General features: G+C 36.0%; 2 protein-coding genes across 2 annotated transcripts; one reads left to right on the top strand and one right to left on the bottom strand.

Moving 5' to 3' along the window:
• Window positions 1-2,199: 2,199 nt before the first annotated feature.
• On the top strand, window positions 2,200-3,610 carry LOC110023028 (small heat shock protein, chloroplastic-like). Its single transcript, XM_020722236.1, has 3 exons — window positions 2,200-2,647; window positions 2,734-2,794; window positions 2,878-3,610. The coding sequence occupies exons 1-3, from the start codon at window positions 2,404-2,406 to the stop codon at window positions 3,251-3,253; spliced, it is 681 nt and encodes a 226-aa protein (XP_020577895.1). The 5' UTR covers window positions 2,200-2,403; the 3' UTR covers window positions 3,254-3,610.
• Window positions 3,611-8,234: 4,624 nt separating this feature from the next.
• LOC110023009 (glutathione S-transferase U17-like) lies at window positions 8,235-15,261 on the bottom strand. The gene is made up of 3 exons (XM_020722206.1): window positions 14,845-15,261; window positions 11,081-11,252; window positions 8,235-8,771 (listed from the first exon to the last, which is right to left on the bottom strand). Exons 1-3 carry the CDS (start codon window positions 15,156-15,158, stop codon window positions 8,397-8,399), a joined length of 861 nt encoding a protein of 286 aa, XP_020577865.1. The 5' UTR covers window positions 15,159-15,261; the 3' UTR covers window positions 8,235-8,396.
• Between the last annotated feature and the right edge of the window lie 926 nt (window positions 15,262-16,187).

Here is a 16,187-nt window from a genome sequence, read left to right as displayed (position 1 = left end):
ATAACTCATGCCTCTACCTCCTCCCTCTCCCTCACATAGGCCTTGCTCTCCCTCTCTTTCGCTCTCCCACGCTTCTTTCTTTCTATATATATATATATATATATATATGCATGTATGTATTTATAATTAATTTTTTTTCTAATAATTATATGAGTTAATGTTAATATAATATTAGTATGAAATACTATGCAAAAAAAAAACAATGAATGAAATATCCTTAGTATTACGGCTGCAAGTGAATTAAGCAAAGCCTCACTGACAAAAGCTTGTTCGAATTTTGCTTAAGCTCAATTTGAGCTTGTCATAGTGCTCAAGCTAGAGCCATTTCAATTCACATTTATGATGTTAGTTTTGACTCAATACTTAATTCATTTTGTGTTTATTAAACTTCAAACAAGCAAGAACTAGTTTAAAATATAAATAAACTTTATGTAATTAATGAGTTATAAATCTTAAACTATTCAAACAAGCTTATTGAGGAGCACAACCTGTCTACTAATTAATTTTGAGTCTTATAGAACCATTAATAAGCTTTACAAAGCTTATTAATGGGCAATTTATCGAGATTAGTAAATGAGACTTAAATTGAGTGTGCTACAGACTGAACAACTATTGTCAATGTCTCATTTTAAAAGCAACAACATTTTGCAATGTGCAAATGACAAGAAAGTAGAGTCCATCATGTGATATATTAGAATAAGGAGTAAGTATATTTTGGACAGAATAACTGAGCAAGTTAATTTTCATTGCCCAAACTATATTCAACTCAAATAAAAGCTTGTTGTAGGGCCAATTATTTAGCTGATCACCAAGTTGGATTAGGTTTTGGATAATCTAAACCAGTTATTCTGTCCCAAAGCACATTTCTAATAAAAAAAATAGAGCTCCAAAAAATAATTGAGTTTGCTCTAATGTCATACACATTTATTATTCAATGAAAATGACCAAGCATGTAAATAATTCTTGATAAACCGTAACGAATTTGATAGAAACTCGATGAAATTCTCTATAAATAGTTAGGGATTCATCATACATAAAGCAAATAAGCACATATACATTAACTAAAAAAAGTAATTCCAAAACCACACCAAAACAACAAAAATTCTATTGCAATCCAAAAAAGATCACAAGGAAATTCAGTCAACCATAAACTCAGATAATGCAATATGTTTTCTCCACTACATGAAAACAACAAAACTTCCAGCCTAAATAAAATCATAAGGAAATTCCACAACCACATCAAAATAATAAAAATTTAATTGCAACCTAAATCAGAACACAAGAAAATATTCAATCAACATTATGCGTATTAGCTATTGCAACATATTTTCATCACCACATGAAAACAATAAGAGTTTCAACCTAACCTAAACTAGATCAAAATGAAATTGAATCAACGAGCCAGCTATCTCACTCCTCAAAACCAAACCAGCCACTCAAAACCAACAATCAACAAACCTCTCAAGATAAAAATGAAAATTGCACATACTTAACAAATACTCTGAACTTGGAACGTTCTCTTTAGTTGTTCGCTTAGCGGACAACGAAACACACCATGATGAAATTTGATCTGACAAGTCAAAACAAAGGTTGTATGTGTCGTTCGAAGCAAAGGGTTGAAGACAGGCAAGTCAAATGAAGGACTGTAGCAACAATTAACAAGAAGAAGTCCCAACCTGTAAAGGTTTCATGGGGGAAGGAGATAAGACATAAATTGGACAGAGGCAAAGACAAATAGAGAGATACTTTTTAGGGTCTTAAGGTGTTTTGCGTGGTAGAATGGTAGATAATATGTTTTAGGAATTAGTAGGTAAATAGTGTATATATGTGTGATCCTATATGTACATAAAAAGTTGTACTTTACTTTTTTTAAAATGTTATAATAGTGATATTTTTTATGTGCTATAAGAGATTAAGGTTGTTGAAATGTAAAAATTAAAGTTTAGATGTGAGTTATATACATACATTAGAATTAGATGATATGTATGTAAATGCTCTTGTCTTTATGGAATGTATCTTAAATCCTTTTCCTTACAGAGAAAAAATATTACATCTGGATGATCTACATCTAAATTAAGTGCGCATGATAATATTTAGATGTTAAGGTAGTGTTACAGTATTGTTTTATCAAAATAACACCGCAGTACTCCCAATAACACATAAATACTAACATCCACTGTTGTTATGGCTCGCCTCTTCGATCATCTTCTCCGACCCTCCGACCTCTTCCAGAACATTCAGCCGCTTTCTCCATTACAACCTTCTCGATTTCTCTCGCACCCGCTCCATTCCCCCATCCCTCTGCACTTAAATCCACCCACAGCACTCCTCCCCCTCCTACTCATCTAAATCAACAAACACATCCTCACCTTCTCCTAACTTCGCTCTCGATTGTCTTCTTTCATGGCCTACGCAGCCGCATCACTTGCTTTTTCTCCTTGTTCTTCCCACATTGCAAGGCAAACTGCAAGGCTCCCTCGATCCCCCGCGCTCTTTCCATCTCTTTCCCGCATGATGCGCCGCCGCTCCGTCATGGCCGCTGCCACCGACGAGAAGAAGGAAAACACATCTCTGCAAGTGAAGCAGGAATCCTCCTCAATCGAACCCCGAGCTTCTCGGCGCTCTGCTTTCGAACTCTCACCTTTTGGTAAAACTCCTCTGCTCTCCCCATCATCGCGCTCTGCCTAAAGTTGAAATCTTTTTTGAGCCCAATCTTTTTTTCTGTTGGCGCAGGCTTCGTTGACTCGCTGTCGCCGATAAGAACGATGAGGCAGATGCTTGACACCATGGACAGGTAGGAATGTCAATTTTCGTCTGCGGGTAGGATTTGGGTCTGATTTGCAGGATCAAGTTTTGACGCCCCTGTCATATGGACAGGATATTCGAGGACGCGTTTGCATTTCCTGGGACGACGGCGGGGGAGGTGCGGACGCCATGGGACATAAAGGAGGACGAAAAGGAGGTGAAGATAAGGTACGATATGCCGGGACTGACTAAAGAGGAGGTGAAGGTGTCGTTGGAGGACGACGTGCTGGTTATTAAGAGCCAGCATAAGGAAGAAGGTGGGGAGGGGAAGGCAGGGGAAGATGGGTGGTGGAGGGGAAGCAGTGCTAGTGCTTACAACATACGGCTGGTGCTGCCTGAAGCATGCGAGAAGGAGAAGGTGAAGGCGGAGCTTAAAAATGGGGTTTTGTTTGTTACGGTTCCGAAATCGAAGGTGGAGCGTAAGGTTATTGATGTGGAAATTCAGTGAGCGGAATTGGTTTGTGCTTCGTGTGGGTTGGGAAGAAATGTGTTGTTTGGTCATGAATAAATATATATGCGGCTTTAAGTGCAGAGTTTAGTGTAGAAAACACTGAAAAATTATACTGTTTGTTTGAATGATGCAGGGGTGTGAAGGGAAAAAGAATATTGAGAGACTTCGGACGTAAAGTTACGTTCGAAATAACGTATGTGATGCATCAAATTGAGCTGAGAAAAAAAAATGTCTGTGGTGTATTGTGTTCGTTGTCAGGATGTAGCTTGTGTCCGGAATCCAGAGTCTATATTTTATCATATGAAAGACGTTCATAACATTTTTGAATTTGAAATAACCTCTTCCTATTCGATCTACTCCTTCGCCTGCTTCACGCTTCACACTTCCACTCACTCTTGCCACAATGTAATGAAAACATAGACTTTCAAACAACGAAATAAAACTTTTTGAACACTTCCCTTTCCCCCAAAACCTCTCTTTTATAAAAAAAAAAAGTTGGCCAAAGCATCATTGAATCATAGAAAATGACCCATGTTGATAGGGAGTATTGGTGCCCCACTATATAGCGCTACAACACTACTACCCGGGGTGATAATGTTAGAACTGAGCACCATCTTTTCTTGAATTTGAGATGTTGTGCGAGTGCTTGGAGTGACTACAACGCTACTCTGGAGTGTGTTGGAGCGCTCATGTATGGATGGTATATTGCTGAACTCTAGCGATGTAGTGTTATACTCTGTAGCACATTCACCCAAACTTACACATTATAGACACAATTATACAAAAAAAAATAGTATAAAAATGGTATAAAATGAAAGAAAAATGTCTTATTAGACACTAATTTTCATACTTGTCACATTCACCCAAACTTACATATTACTTGCTCTGTAGCAGTTATATATACAAGATTATGATGTAAAGCAATTTGGTAACTCTTATCCCCTAACTTGTTATTATTTAATAATATAATAAATATATATAATAAAATAGTAGTAATATTATTAAATAAATTAGATAATCTTAATTGATAATATACTAATATTACTCATTAATATTCTATTAATATAACTATCCTTAAATCACCCATTGCATTTTTACCAAAACAACTTTGAGTTACAAGTATATGTAAACTTAATTATTTATCAACCAAATAACCTTACTTTATATATTCTCATTTTAAATATAATTCTCTCATTCAATCAAGAAAGTTTTTTTATTTTTTTTTACATTGGAAATAAAGATTGACATCAATTTTTAACTTTAGACTTAACCTTAAGCTTATCATCATATACTCATGTACTTCAATCTCTTATTCTTTGAGCCTTCTAATAATTATTATATCTGATTAAACTTATTTAATAATTCTAAATATCAATCCCTTCACTAATTAAAATAATTAATTATTTTCTAATTATTATTAAAAATATCATAATCTAAAATATACCAACTTTCATAAAATAATGAAAGAAAATAGGAACTACAATTCACATGCTAAAAGAGAAGGAAAATAACACAAGTAATGAATTGTTATAACAGAAGAAAAAATAACATATGTAATAAAAGTACAACAAGCTGCAAGTAACAAACTATTGAAATAATGTTGAAAAAATAACATATAAAACTCCACAAAAATCACATAGCATTACAAAGATCATTAACTTTGGAAAATTAAAAGTATAAATCCTCATCACCCTCATTATCACCCTCATCCTTCACAGGCGAGGCAAAGGCAATGTAGTGTCAAAATTCTAGGGTGTCAGGAAACTGAATGTCATCGGTGCCCACATTCAGCTAATAGTGATGCAACATGTTCATAAGGACTCATGTTGCAACTGATGCTAATCCAATGTGGTGGTTGAGTTTCTACCCCATGCCTCATTGTGATTATTACATGCTGGAAATATTCTTGCTCAGACCCTAAATTATCTCAACCATTGAGGAGGTGGAAGGTCCGGAACGTGATGTAGCAGGGCGGGAAGATTTGTGGAAGATTTGTGGAAATTAAATAATTCTTAGTCATCTCACGAAGATTTGTGGAAGGCAAGAGTTTAGCAGAAATAAAATACTGTCACGCATTCAAATCTTTGGTCATGGCTGAGGCGGGAAAATTCATGGTTTTTTGAATGCTAATCCGTTAGCGGGCTCAATAATTAGTTAGAAAATTTATGATTTCCACATGATCAAGCTCAAATGCTAAAAATTGGAAATAATCGACATTAGGGATGTTAAGGAGTCCAAAATTAAATTTGATTGTGGAAGGATCAAAAGGTACCTACTTATTCCACACATATACCTTGTCATCCTGTTGTTCTTTCACATTTGCAAGGAATTATTGGATAATAGAAATAATAGTGGTGTAAGTTTCATAATAGAATTTGAACTTGTCCCTCTTCATGATCACACCTCGCTGTGAGATGAGCTTTTTGAAGCAATGGTATCATTTTATTGACCGATAGCATAGGCACCAACAAATTTCCTTGCATAAAAAAAGGCTGGAAGTTTGGCTTCTTTGGTTGAACTGAAGCACCGGTGCGCCTTGTACATAATAAATTTAACCACTGTGGTGTTGGACAAGACTGACAGAACTTCCCAATCAAAAAGTCAGCAAAAAAAATCGCCCCAAATTTAGAAAACATGTGATTTTAATGAAATAACTCCTAGAATTGACATATTAGAGTGTGTGATATACAATTGGATTTATATTTATATTATCATTGCAGTTATGGAAATTATAGTGAAAAAAAGAATACTCTTTTTTACATGCTACAGTTTTCCGACGATTATCCGACGGTGTAGCCTTTTGTTTGTGTTAACCGATGATTAACCAACGAGCAAGCGAGGCGTTGTCGGTTACTAAACCTACGAATTTACTTGAGAGCAACCAACCTTTTTTTTTTTTTTTTTGGAATTAACCAACGGCTTTTGCCCGCGGTTAGGTTTGCCTTTCGATTAGGTATCCTACTGTTAACTGACGGCTAACCAATGAGAATGTTTTTCGACACTAACGAACAACTTGTAATCCTCAGTTATGTAATGAAAGGTTAATTGATAGCTTACCGAATGTATGCTTTAAACATAATGCCACGGGTATTACCCGTCGATAAGCCACTGAAACGTTCCAAGTCGTTGGTAATGTTTTTGTTAATCAATGCTCTTTTTATATTTACGGGCGACATTTGAGAATTGTAAGTAGAATGAATTCCTGTAGTTACTATAGGAAGAAAGGTTGGATGCATTCCTCCACTTCAACCAACCAACTTGAAATCTACTAATCAGATCCCCATCTATTTCACCTGAACATTGAACGAGAGATCCGATATATTTAAAACGTTCACAGCTTTAATGATTTGATCACTCATAGTTACAACTCTGTCACTAGAGTTACTACTACTAAAATTACATTTCATGTAATCAGTTTTAGATCTGCTCAAACGAAAGCGTTTAGACTATGATGTCGACTTCCATAAGTTAAGTTTTGGGGCGATTACATATAGGGCAACCAAAACATTACTATTTACAGATCAAGCACACTCTTTTTCATCCATTTTTCAAATTCTCACTCAAATATCAAAGTTCATGATAAAGCCCTATACTATATTTTTTTATTTTTATGAAATTCACAATGGTTTAATCGTGACACACGTAAATGCATCACTTTTTCTAAACTCTTTCATTGGTCTTATCCACAATAAGAATATCACAAGCAAAAAAATAGACCATGACAAATTCTCCTTTAAATGCCTAGTAAGAGCATTCATAACTAAAGTAAAAATGTATGAGCTTAAAGTCGATTCCTGATGTAATCCAACAAAAATATGAAAGTATTTGGTCCTAGCTGCTAAACCCTAACCCCTAAACACATTATTTGAAAATATTTGAAAATAAAAAATTAAATGAAGAGTTACCTTCCTCGATAGTTCCAGGTAGGAGAGGAGCCCAAAAAGGAGAAAAATGGGAGTTTTCGGTCATTGTAAGCCGTGATCCCTCGCCGCATTCCCAGCTAGCTTCTAATAACTCAATCGTGAGGGTTAGGCAACAAAGGGGATTGTTTTAGACGAAACAGAGAGTTGGTGGAGGGACAAGTGGGGGTTTCAGGGAGAAGAGAGGGCTTCGTGCGTAGAGGAGAGGGCTTTAGGTAGAAAGGAGTGAGGGGGGAGGGGATTAGAGCAAATGGGAAAGGATCACAATTTTGGCGGTATAATGAATTATTTTTGACGGCTTATACACTGCTTCAAATCCGTCGATTCTTAAAACTATTATCAACGACAATTTTCATCGCTTATTATAAAAACGCATCAGTTAATACCCATCAAACAACAGTTCAAAGATACCCAATGACAAATGGTCATCAGTTAATATACATTTCTAACCGACAGCTTATTGCTTCAGTAATAATAAAAAACATCAGAAAGATAACTGTTGTTAATAAGTGATGAAAATTTATATTTATGCTGCCGCAAATAACCCAAACATAAACCTTCGTTAGACCATTGTTAATTTATATTATTACCGACGAATAAAACTATCGCTTATTAAAAAAACATGGTAGTTAACAGCTCGCCAAATGAAAAATTCATAGATAACCGACACAATATGGCAGTCGATTATTATTTGCTTATAACCGAATGTATAAGGCATTAGTAATAATTAAAAATGTTGAAAAAAATTTTACTGCTTATCAATGACGGCATGCTATGTTGTTGAGCCGTCGCAAATGACTCAGATCATAAACCATCGCTACACCATTAGAAAATGAAACATTGTTACAAATATGTAGGCCATCAATTTTGCCGCGCTGTCTCTTGTAGTGAGTGAATATAACATCATTTTAACTTTAAAAAAGTGAAATTCATCTTTTCATGCATGGATAAAATGATAAGCACAAAATTGATTTTTAGGTGGCTGTCTCTTGTAGTGAGTGAATATAACATCATTTTAATTTTAAAAAAGTGAAATTCATGTTTTCATGCAGGGATAAAATGATAAGCACAAAATTGATTTTTAGGTGTTAGAGATGTAAATGCATACAGACCAAGTGATATCTATGGAAATCTTTCAGCATAAGAACTCTTTCCACTTCACCAAATATATCTGTATGTGTGTACTAGAAATCACCCAGCATCCAAACATCAAATTAAACTCAGGCGCCGGCACTAACACGCCCAGCAGCCTTAACAGATTTCCTGAACTCCACCAATTTTTCAGCTTCCGGCAGCACCTCCTTAACAGCCGCCGCAGAACAGAAGCGCTCCGCCCACTCAACCAGCCGAGGAGTCTTCGTTTCATCCAGAAAGTTTATGCCCGCCATTGTTTGGCTGGCTTTGAGCCAACCAAGTAAGGAACCGAGTACTATGTCGATATAGCCAATGCTATCGCCGCCGAAGAAGCTCTTCCCTTCGCTGCAATCCAAGAAAACCATTTCCAGCTGCTGAAGCGCGGCGAACACCTTCTCCTTCGCTTCTGCCTTGCTCTCCTCGTTTGCGTTGTCTAGGAGTAGCGGACCCTGAGTCGGCAGCTGCAACGAAGGCAAGATATAAATTATGATAAAAAACATGTAATTACTATTTGGATGAGGAATTAAAACATAGCCCTACTTTCTTTTTATGGACGTAGATAATGAAATGTTGTAAATATATATCTAGATCTAGTGTTGTGTTGCTTAAATGTAATGAGTTATTCATCATTGTTTTAATTGTAGATTAATCACGAATCTCGAAGGAATTTAATGGATTACAAGATAAAAGTGCGATCAAGTATAGACCATCATAAGGAGTCGGGACCAGGTCAGCAGAAGACCAGAGGATCCCTTTGACGGGTCATAGCTCGATCAAAATAGGATTAGAGTCGATGGAACAAAGGTCGCCCGAGTTAAAGATCAAGACCTATCTATTTGAGGGAAGGAACTAATCCAACTCTCATCCAATTATCACCAAACGCCCCACAAGAGTCTCCAACACTCTTCAGAAGGCCGAAGGACCTCATCACCAACAAATCATCCAGCATTCCAGACATATCTCATAAAAAGGGATAAACTATGTGTAAGATTACCGTGATTAACCCTCTGCATAACAGCTTAATTCTACCAGCAACAAGAGTTTATCATCCAAGGCTCAACAGTCCATAGTAGAACCTAGATAACCCACCGATTGACCAAAGCCGACCGAATGAAGTCCGAACGACTGAATGAAGTCTGGATAACCGAAGAACCATCAGGGCTGACTGATCACCCTAAGAAAACAAAGTCAGCCAAATGTACATGTTTGACCCAAGGACTACAAGTCCTCACCAACATAATGATATAGTAGCCAAAACATAGGCTTATTTATTTTCTATATGCCTAAAAAACCCTATAACACCCCCCACAAAATTAGGAGCAACAATGTAATTTCTCACTTTATATCCCATTACCTATAAATAAAGGGTTATTTCTACAATAAAGAGTTAATAAGTGTTCTACTAGATTCTACAGTGCACACTCTTTCACTCTCTCTCCTTGTGTCTCCCGCTTTATGCTTTATTCCTTAGGAGTAATTCATAGAACATATTCAGATTCAATATCCTAAAAAGCACAGTGAGTGTGGATTATACCACCAATAAGAAGAGGAGCAAAAACAGAAGAAGTTCATCAAGGAGACACAATAAACATAAAGTGCACAAAATAATTTGTGCACCAGCAAATCCAGGAGCTAAAGGATCAGATGTTACACTAGATGTTAGAGGTCATCAGAGAAGCAATAGCTGGAAGAAGGAAAAAAACCCTCAAGAAAAACTAGCACCTAACATTTAGACACCACTATTGGCATAGAAAAGAGCTGAAGATCTTAAGTACTAGGATAGTGCTTGGTCTACGATGAGGGATAACAATGGTTTGAGTGTACGAAAGCGCTCTGCCAACCAGAGAATGTGCTCTCTAAATAGATCCCTACTGTTGAATCCCCCAAGAATTTCAAAGTTATGTTACTCAACTCTTAGAAAGGACGGTTTGATCCGACTGATCACATCGTGTCTTTCTAGTCAACCGTTTGCCTGTTGAGGATCACAGACTCTCTGAAGTTTCACCTCTTCTTAACCATGCTGAGGGAGTCGACCCTGGGGTGATTTAATGGATTGTTTGTCGGGGTAATCACCACTTTTGTTTGAGACCTCAAGAGGTTTTGTGAATACCATCGAGACCACAGTCACGCACGGAGGATTGCAGGCACTCCAAAGCCCGGTTGAGGAACTAATCAAAGCCGGGAAGCACATAGACTTTGTGGCACCTAGAGCAGCGACCCAGAGGCATGGGAATGTTCTGATAGAAAAAATCTGGGATGAACTCGTGCAAGCGAATGTCATCCACATCATTGGGTTTGTGTCAGCAAATTTTGAAGGATTCAAAGAGGCCTCTAGAAGCGAATCTAATCATGAGAACTTTGCACAACCACCTTCGCTTTGAAGCACATCCCCAATCCACCAATAATGTTCATTGATGTGGACTTTCCCTCAAAGGAAAACCCATACAATGAGACCGATGTCGTGACGGTGATGATAAGTAATTATCAGGTGTGTTGACACTGACAACTCAATGAGCTTTTTATTAAAGTTTGGTATGACAAGTTGAGCCTCAAGATCAGCTGATTAGTATTGTCGATCGGCCAAATCTATGAAATTTTTGGCAAAAGAAATGAAGCGCTAGGATTAATTGGACTATCGGTCACCTTGTGGGAAGGCAAAACAATACTCTTACATGGAAGATTTTACGGTGGTGGACTCCCCTCTGACCATCAACGCAATATTCAGTTGCTCTCAGCTAAACGATAACTAGTTCATGCTCTCTCTACATACCATATTTTCGTGAAGTTTCCTAGAGACAGAGAAATCATTACAATTCGGGAAACTTTGGATCAGTCCAGGATCTACTACTTTGAAGCAGTTGGTAGGGTGGAGCAGGAGCAGCTCCCCCTCTAAAATAAGTGTGAAAGGGGTATCAAGATCAGTGAGACCACTCTTGAAGTACCTGCAACCGACAAAAAAAATGGTAAATCTTTCCTAAGAATTTAAAACTTTGATGCAGGAATGAAAGATGTGTCGATCGAGACCCTCAGAGAGCACTGTGACATTTTCTCTTGGTCAGTAATCTGATGCAGAGGATTCCACTTGATGTTCCCTGCAATGGGCTAAATATGAACTCGATTGCCCGACCGATGAGGTAGAAGATCTGTTCCATAGAGATGACATTGTCGTAGCGGATTCGAGAGAAAGTCTAGAAGCTGAAAGAGGCGAGCTATATCTAGGAGGTCCAGTACCCGACATGTGCCTCGAACATCGTGATGGTCTAGAAGGCGAAAGAAAAATGGAGGATGTGTATGAACTTCACCAACCTGTCTGCCTGAACTATAACTACCCACAACCAAGTATCGACACACTATTGGACTCAGCAGTTGGCCATATCATTTTGGATGCATTCTAGGACTACTAGTAGACCAAGATGCACCCAATCGATGAGGAAAAAAATCTCTTATTACTAAGAGGCGTGTATTGTAAAAATGTAATGTCCTTCGGGCTCAAAAATGTTGTAGCAAAATATCAACATCTCATTGATGTAATATCTTCTAATCAAAAGGGTAAAAACGTTTAAGTGTATGTGAATGATGTGTTATTTAAAGGTCGATTGGTTAAACAATATATAAACGACTTTAAAGAAACTTTCAAACCCTTTAAAAATATGACTTGAGACTTAATTTGATAAAGTGCACCTTTGGTGCCTTAACAGACAAATTTCTTGGCCGCCACCTAACCACCAAAGGCTTAAAGTTCAAAATCGATAAAGTGTGGGTATTATTGGACATGGCTTCCCTCTGGAACAATGGAAGTACCAAAACTAGCTGATTGAATAGCATGATTTAGCCGTTTTATTTCAAAATCAAGGGACAAGTGTGTTGCATCTTTCAAAACCGTCAGGAAAACCAACAATTTTGAAAGAACAACTGACTGCGAGCAGGCAGTCAAAAGTTTGATGAATTTCTTGGCATCACGAATGTTCCTACAAAGTTCGAAGCTGAATGAATAACTCTCACTTTACTTGGGAGTGGGAGCTGAGACTGTTAGCTCGGAGCAGGTCTGAGAGGAGCTGAGAAAGCAATTTTCTGTTTAATATGCCAGTCGGGTCCTTAGAGATGTGCAAATCAAGTATCCAATCATAGAAAAGCTAACATTCACCTCGAATGTTTCAGCACGCAGATCTGCTATATTTCCAAATGCACATGATCTGGGTCATCACTGACCATCCCCACAAGTTCGTGCTCACTAGGTCGGAACACAAGGATCGGCTACTCAAATGGGCGATGGAACGCAGTGAATTAAAAATTACCTATATCTCATGACAGCGATTAAAGCTTAGGTTGAGCGAAATTTTTGGAAGTTTTTTTCGAAGAAGGCAAGCCGAACGAAGGAACAGCTGCCAAGGGCATGGCTATATGAGGCTATGGGTGGTGGTGGTAGCGGCAAGAAACATTTTACATAAACGGTTTGTCTAAAATTTGTCTAAATTCAAGAAATTTCAAGCACATTAAAAATGAATTAGAGAATACATACATTTCAATTGCGTTATAATTTTACACTGTAATTGTAACTCATTTGTCTAAAGACTCAACTTTTGAAAGTTTTGCAAATTCAAGATTGACGTGCACTTCTTTTATGGAAAATCAATAGCCCTTTTGAAATGTTTAAAATTTAAAATTTTAACAAGTATTAGTTGGCTCCTAAAGAATGTTAAAGGTTTGGATTCAATTGCCTTTTTGATAAAATGTGTATAAAGAACTCAACTATATATAGTTGTCCATCTAAACAATGAATTTGGCTTTAAGTTGAGGGCTTATGCCTTCTTAAATATTGATATATAACTTGTTCATATATGATATTTTAGAGAGCTTTAACAATGTTCCCTCGAGTATGCACTCCTTTCTAGTGATTATTTTATTAGATCTTTTGAGGCACATGATAAAGAAATGATTCTGTGATGAATGCATAATTAGAATTGTTACCAAAAAAAATTTGATGTAGAAATTAAACAAACACTTAAAAAATAGGGTTAGCTACTTATGTTGAAAATATATACATATGTCTAATTATAAATGGTGAAATTTAAGAGGATTTAGATGAAATAAATAGAGTTATTATGTTACCCTCATTGTTGCAGCCAAAGAGGGGTGTCCAAGGAAAATTAGAAGGCCTTAATGTAACATTAGAAATATGATGTGAGAAGTTATAACATATGTAAGGTTAAATAGCCTCTATCTTCATTATAGTAGCTATTTTAGTCTTATTATTATTGTAAGAAAATTATAATTGCTTAAATTTAAGTTTAATTGTATTTGAATAAGTTTCAAACAAACTCCAATTTTTTTTTTAAATATGATCAATCTTGCTTAAACAAATTTTTTTTTATATTTTTGATCGATCCTATATCATTCAAGGCGGGCTTTAAGTATAGCCCGTAGTAAAGCTCACACCTAAACATAGTTAGATTTAAATATCATGTGTAGTACACAATTCATCTGTATTTACATGTCTCACATCAGAACTTTCATATTTACACTTTAGTGCTTTAAAACTTTTCATAAAAAGGTGTATTTGATTTTTAGGAAGCGATGGTAGTGTTATCTTTGATGTGATATTAAAGATTTGAGTGATATGTGTGTAAATATGAAAGTTTAGGCATGAGATATGTAAAGACATAAGAATTGTGTAATATGTATCTAAATGCCCCAAAAATAAAACATTTTTATCTAAAATAAACTTTCAAATATATTTGTAAATGAAAAAAATAATATGTTTTTTCTTTAATTATTTACAATTATGAAAAAATAAAGCCAACTTATGGCAAAATGATAAATGGCATGACACTTGGCCTCCAACAATAGAATCATTAAGTCAAGTATATACAAATGTGTGAATAAGTCCAAAATTAAACTCACTCAAACTCCTCAAACTTTTGAAAAACAAAAATTATTTAAATGGATGTAGCCAAAAATATTTTCTATCACATGCATGATAATTAGATTATATATATATATATATATATATATCTATATATATCTATGTGTGTGTGTGTATCTATCTATATATACAGGTAAAAGAAAGTGAAAATTACGGATAAAAAAGCGAACATTAATTTGAAAGTCTAAGATAATGTTATTTATGATATGCCACCAACAAATCATCGTTATCAAACACGAATCTCAAGGCATGACATGAATCTCAAGATAATGTTTTGAATAAGGGATGTTCAAACCTTGAAAAAAACTCATCCAGAGCTCTCATTTCAACAAACTTATAGTCAAATATACTTGCTTTATGAGACAGACCTAATGATATCAAATTTGTTCTGTTCCGAGTCAAATCAAACCCGGATCAAGTCATTAAACCATTCTTAGAAGTTTTTTCAGACACATTTGAAAGATCAAAGAGTTGACGAATCTGACAAGTTTATAGTCGAATCAAGCGTCTCGACAAGACAAATTCAACGAGCCCAATATTGCACAATTCTGACATAGTTAAAGCACTCAAATGTCCATATACGTCGTTTGATTGAAGGAAGCTCTCCGGACCATCCAATCAAAATGACGCCGCTGCCATAGGAATCGGCAGGAAGGATGGGCGCGCAGGCAGAGGGCCACGCCTCATCGATGTATTGAACGATGAGAAGGGACTCGCAGATGGGCCTGCCGCCATGGATCAGGACGGGGAACTTCTTATAAACAGGGTTGGATTTAAGGAGAAGCTCGCTCTTTTGGCCGGCGGTCGGCTCTTCTTGGAGAAAATCGTACTCGATGCCCTTCAGATTTAGGGCTATCCTTACTCTCACAACGAAGGGGCTCGCCCAGAACCCGACGAGCTTTACATCTTCCAGGGCTGCTGCCATTGATTCGCTCTGAAGTTCAGATCTGAAAGTTGATTGACAAGGAAAACGGGGGATTTATTTCTTCTTGATTGAATATGAAGCTCGGAAATGGGTGAAATTAATAGTTAAAACTTTTTTTTTTCGTAGAACTGTAATTTCTATGAAAAATTATTGCATACAGAAATGTCGGTGTCCGATTTTTATAGTAGATCATGATGATCTACGATCATGATGTATTTCAGTGGGTTTTACTTAAAAATTCTTTTTTTAAAAAAAATAATGAAATACATTCTGCAGATCTATGTTCAGGATCAGACACTGCATGCAGTATGCATCTCTGAATACGGTGTCGGCATACAATATTTTTTTTATTTATATATATATTTTTTATTTTTATATATTTACGTAAGGCAATGTCTAAATTTCAATTTATGTGAGATATATAAATACAATGTTTGGGCAGTGGGCATGTAAATATTTTTTTTATTATTATTTTTTTGAAAATTTAAATACATGCCACATAATATTAACCTGATATTTAAAGTTTCATGCGTTTGTACTGAAGCTCGGAAATGGGTGAACTTTTTTTTTTCCGTAGAACTGTAATTTCAACGAAAAATTATTACATACGGAAATGTATGCGGTGTCCGATTCTTATCGTAGGTTATGATGATCTACGATCAGGATGTATTTCGGTGGGTTCCACTCAAAAAAAATTTTTCAAAAAAAAAATAATGAAATACATTCTGCGTGATCTACGATCAGGATCAGACACCGCATACAATATACATCATGCGTTGTCAGCATACAATAATTTTTCCATTTTTATATATTTACATAAGGCAATGTCTAAATTTCGATTTATGTGAGATATATAAATACGTAATGTTTGGGCAGTGAGCATGTAAATATTTTTTTATTATTATTTTTTTGAAAATTTAAATACATGCCACATAATATTAACCTGATATTTAAAGTTTCATGCGTTTGTACGAAATTTTAAGTATTAGATATATAAATATTTTCAACGGCACCCACATCCTATCTCAT

The sequence above is a fragment of the Phalaenopsis equestris genome, unplaced genomic scaffold (genome assembly GCF_001263595.1).
Source record: "Phalaenopsis equestris unplaced genomic scaffold, ASM126359v1 Scaffold000204, whole genome shotgun sequence".
In the NCBI taxonomy this organism is placed as follows: Eukaryota; Viridiplantae; Streptophyta; class Magnoliopsida; order Asparagales; family Orchidaceae; genus Phalaenopsis; species Phalaenopsis equestris.
This window is presented reverse-complemented; position numbering and strand designations above follow the sequence as displayed.

What these genes read in the sequence shown, in the direction of transcription:
- LOC110023028 (XM_020722236.1), top strand. Translation starts at nt 2,404, where the DNA reads ATGGCCTACGCAGCCGCATCACTTGCTTTTTCTCCTTGTTCTTCCCAC. An exon ending in TTTCGAACTCTCACCTTTTG is followed by an intron (nt 2,648 to 2,733) that starts GTAAAACTCCTC and finishes CTGTTGGCGCAG; the next exon opens with GCTTCGTTGACTCGCTGTCG. An exon ending in ATGCTTGACACCATGGACAG is followed by an intron (nt 2,795 to 2,877) that starts GTAGGAATGTCA and finishes TCATATGGACAG; the next exon opens with GATATTCGAGGACGCGTTTG.
- LOC110023009 (XM_020722206.1), bottom strand. Translation starts at nt 15,158, where the DNA reads ATGGCAGCAGCCCTGGAAGATGTAAAGCTCGTCGGGTTCTGGGCGAGC. An exon ending in GGCGTCATTTTGATTGGATG is followed by an intron (nt 11,253 to 14,844) that starts GTCCGGAGAGCT and finishes TGTCGGTTGCAG; the next exon opens with GTACTTCAAGAGTGGTCTCA. An exon ending in GGAAACTTCACGAAAATATG is followed by an intron (nt 8,772 to 11,080) that starts GTATGTAGAGAG and finishes CCTTCGTTGCAG; the next exon opens with CTGCCGACTCAGGGTCCGCT.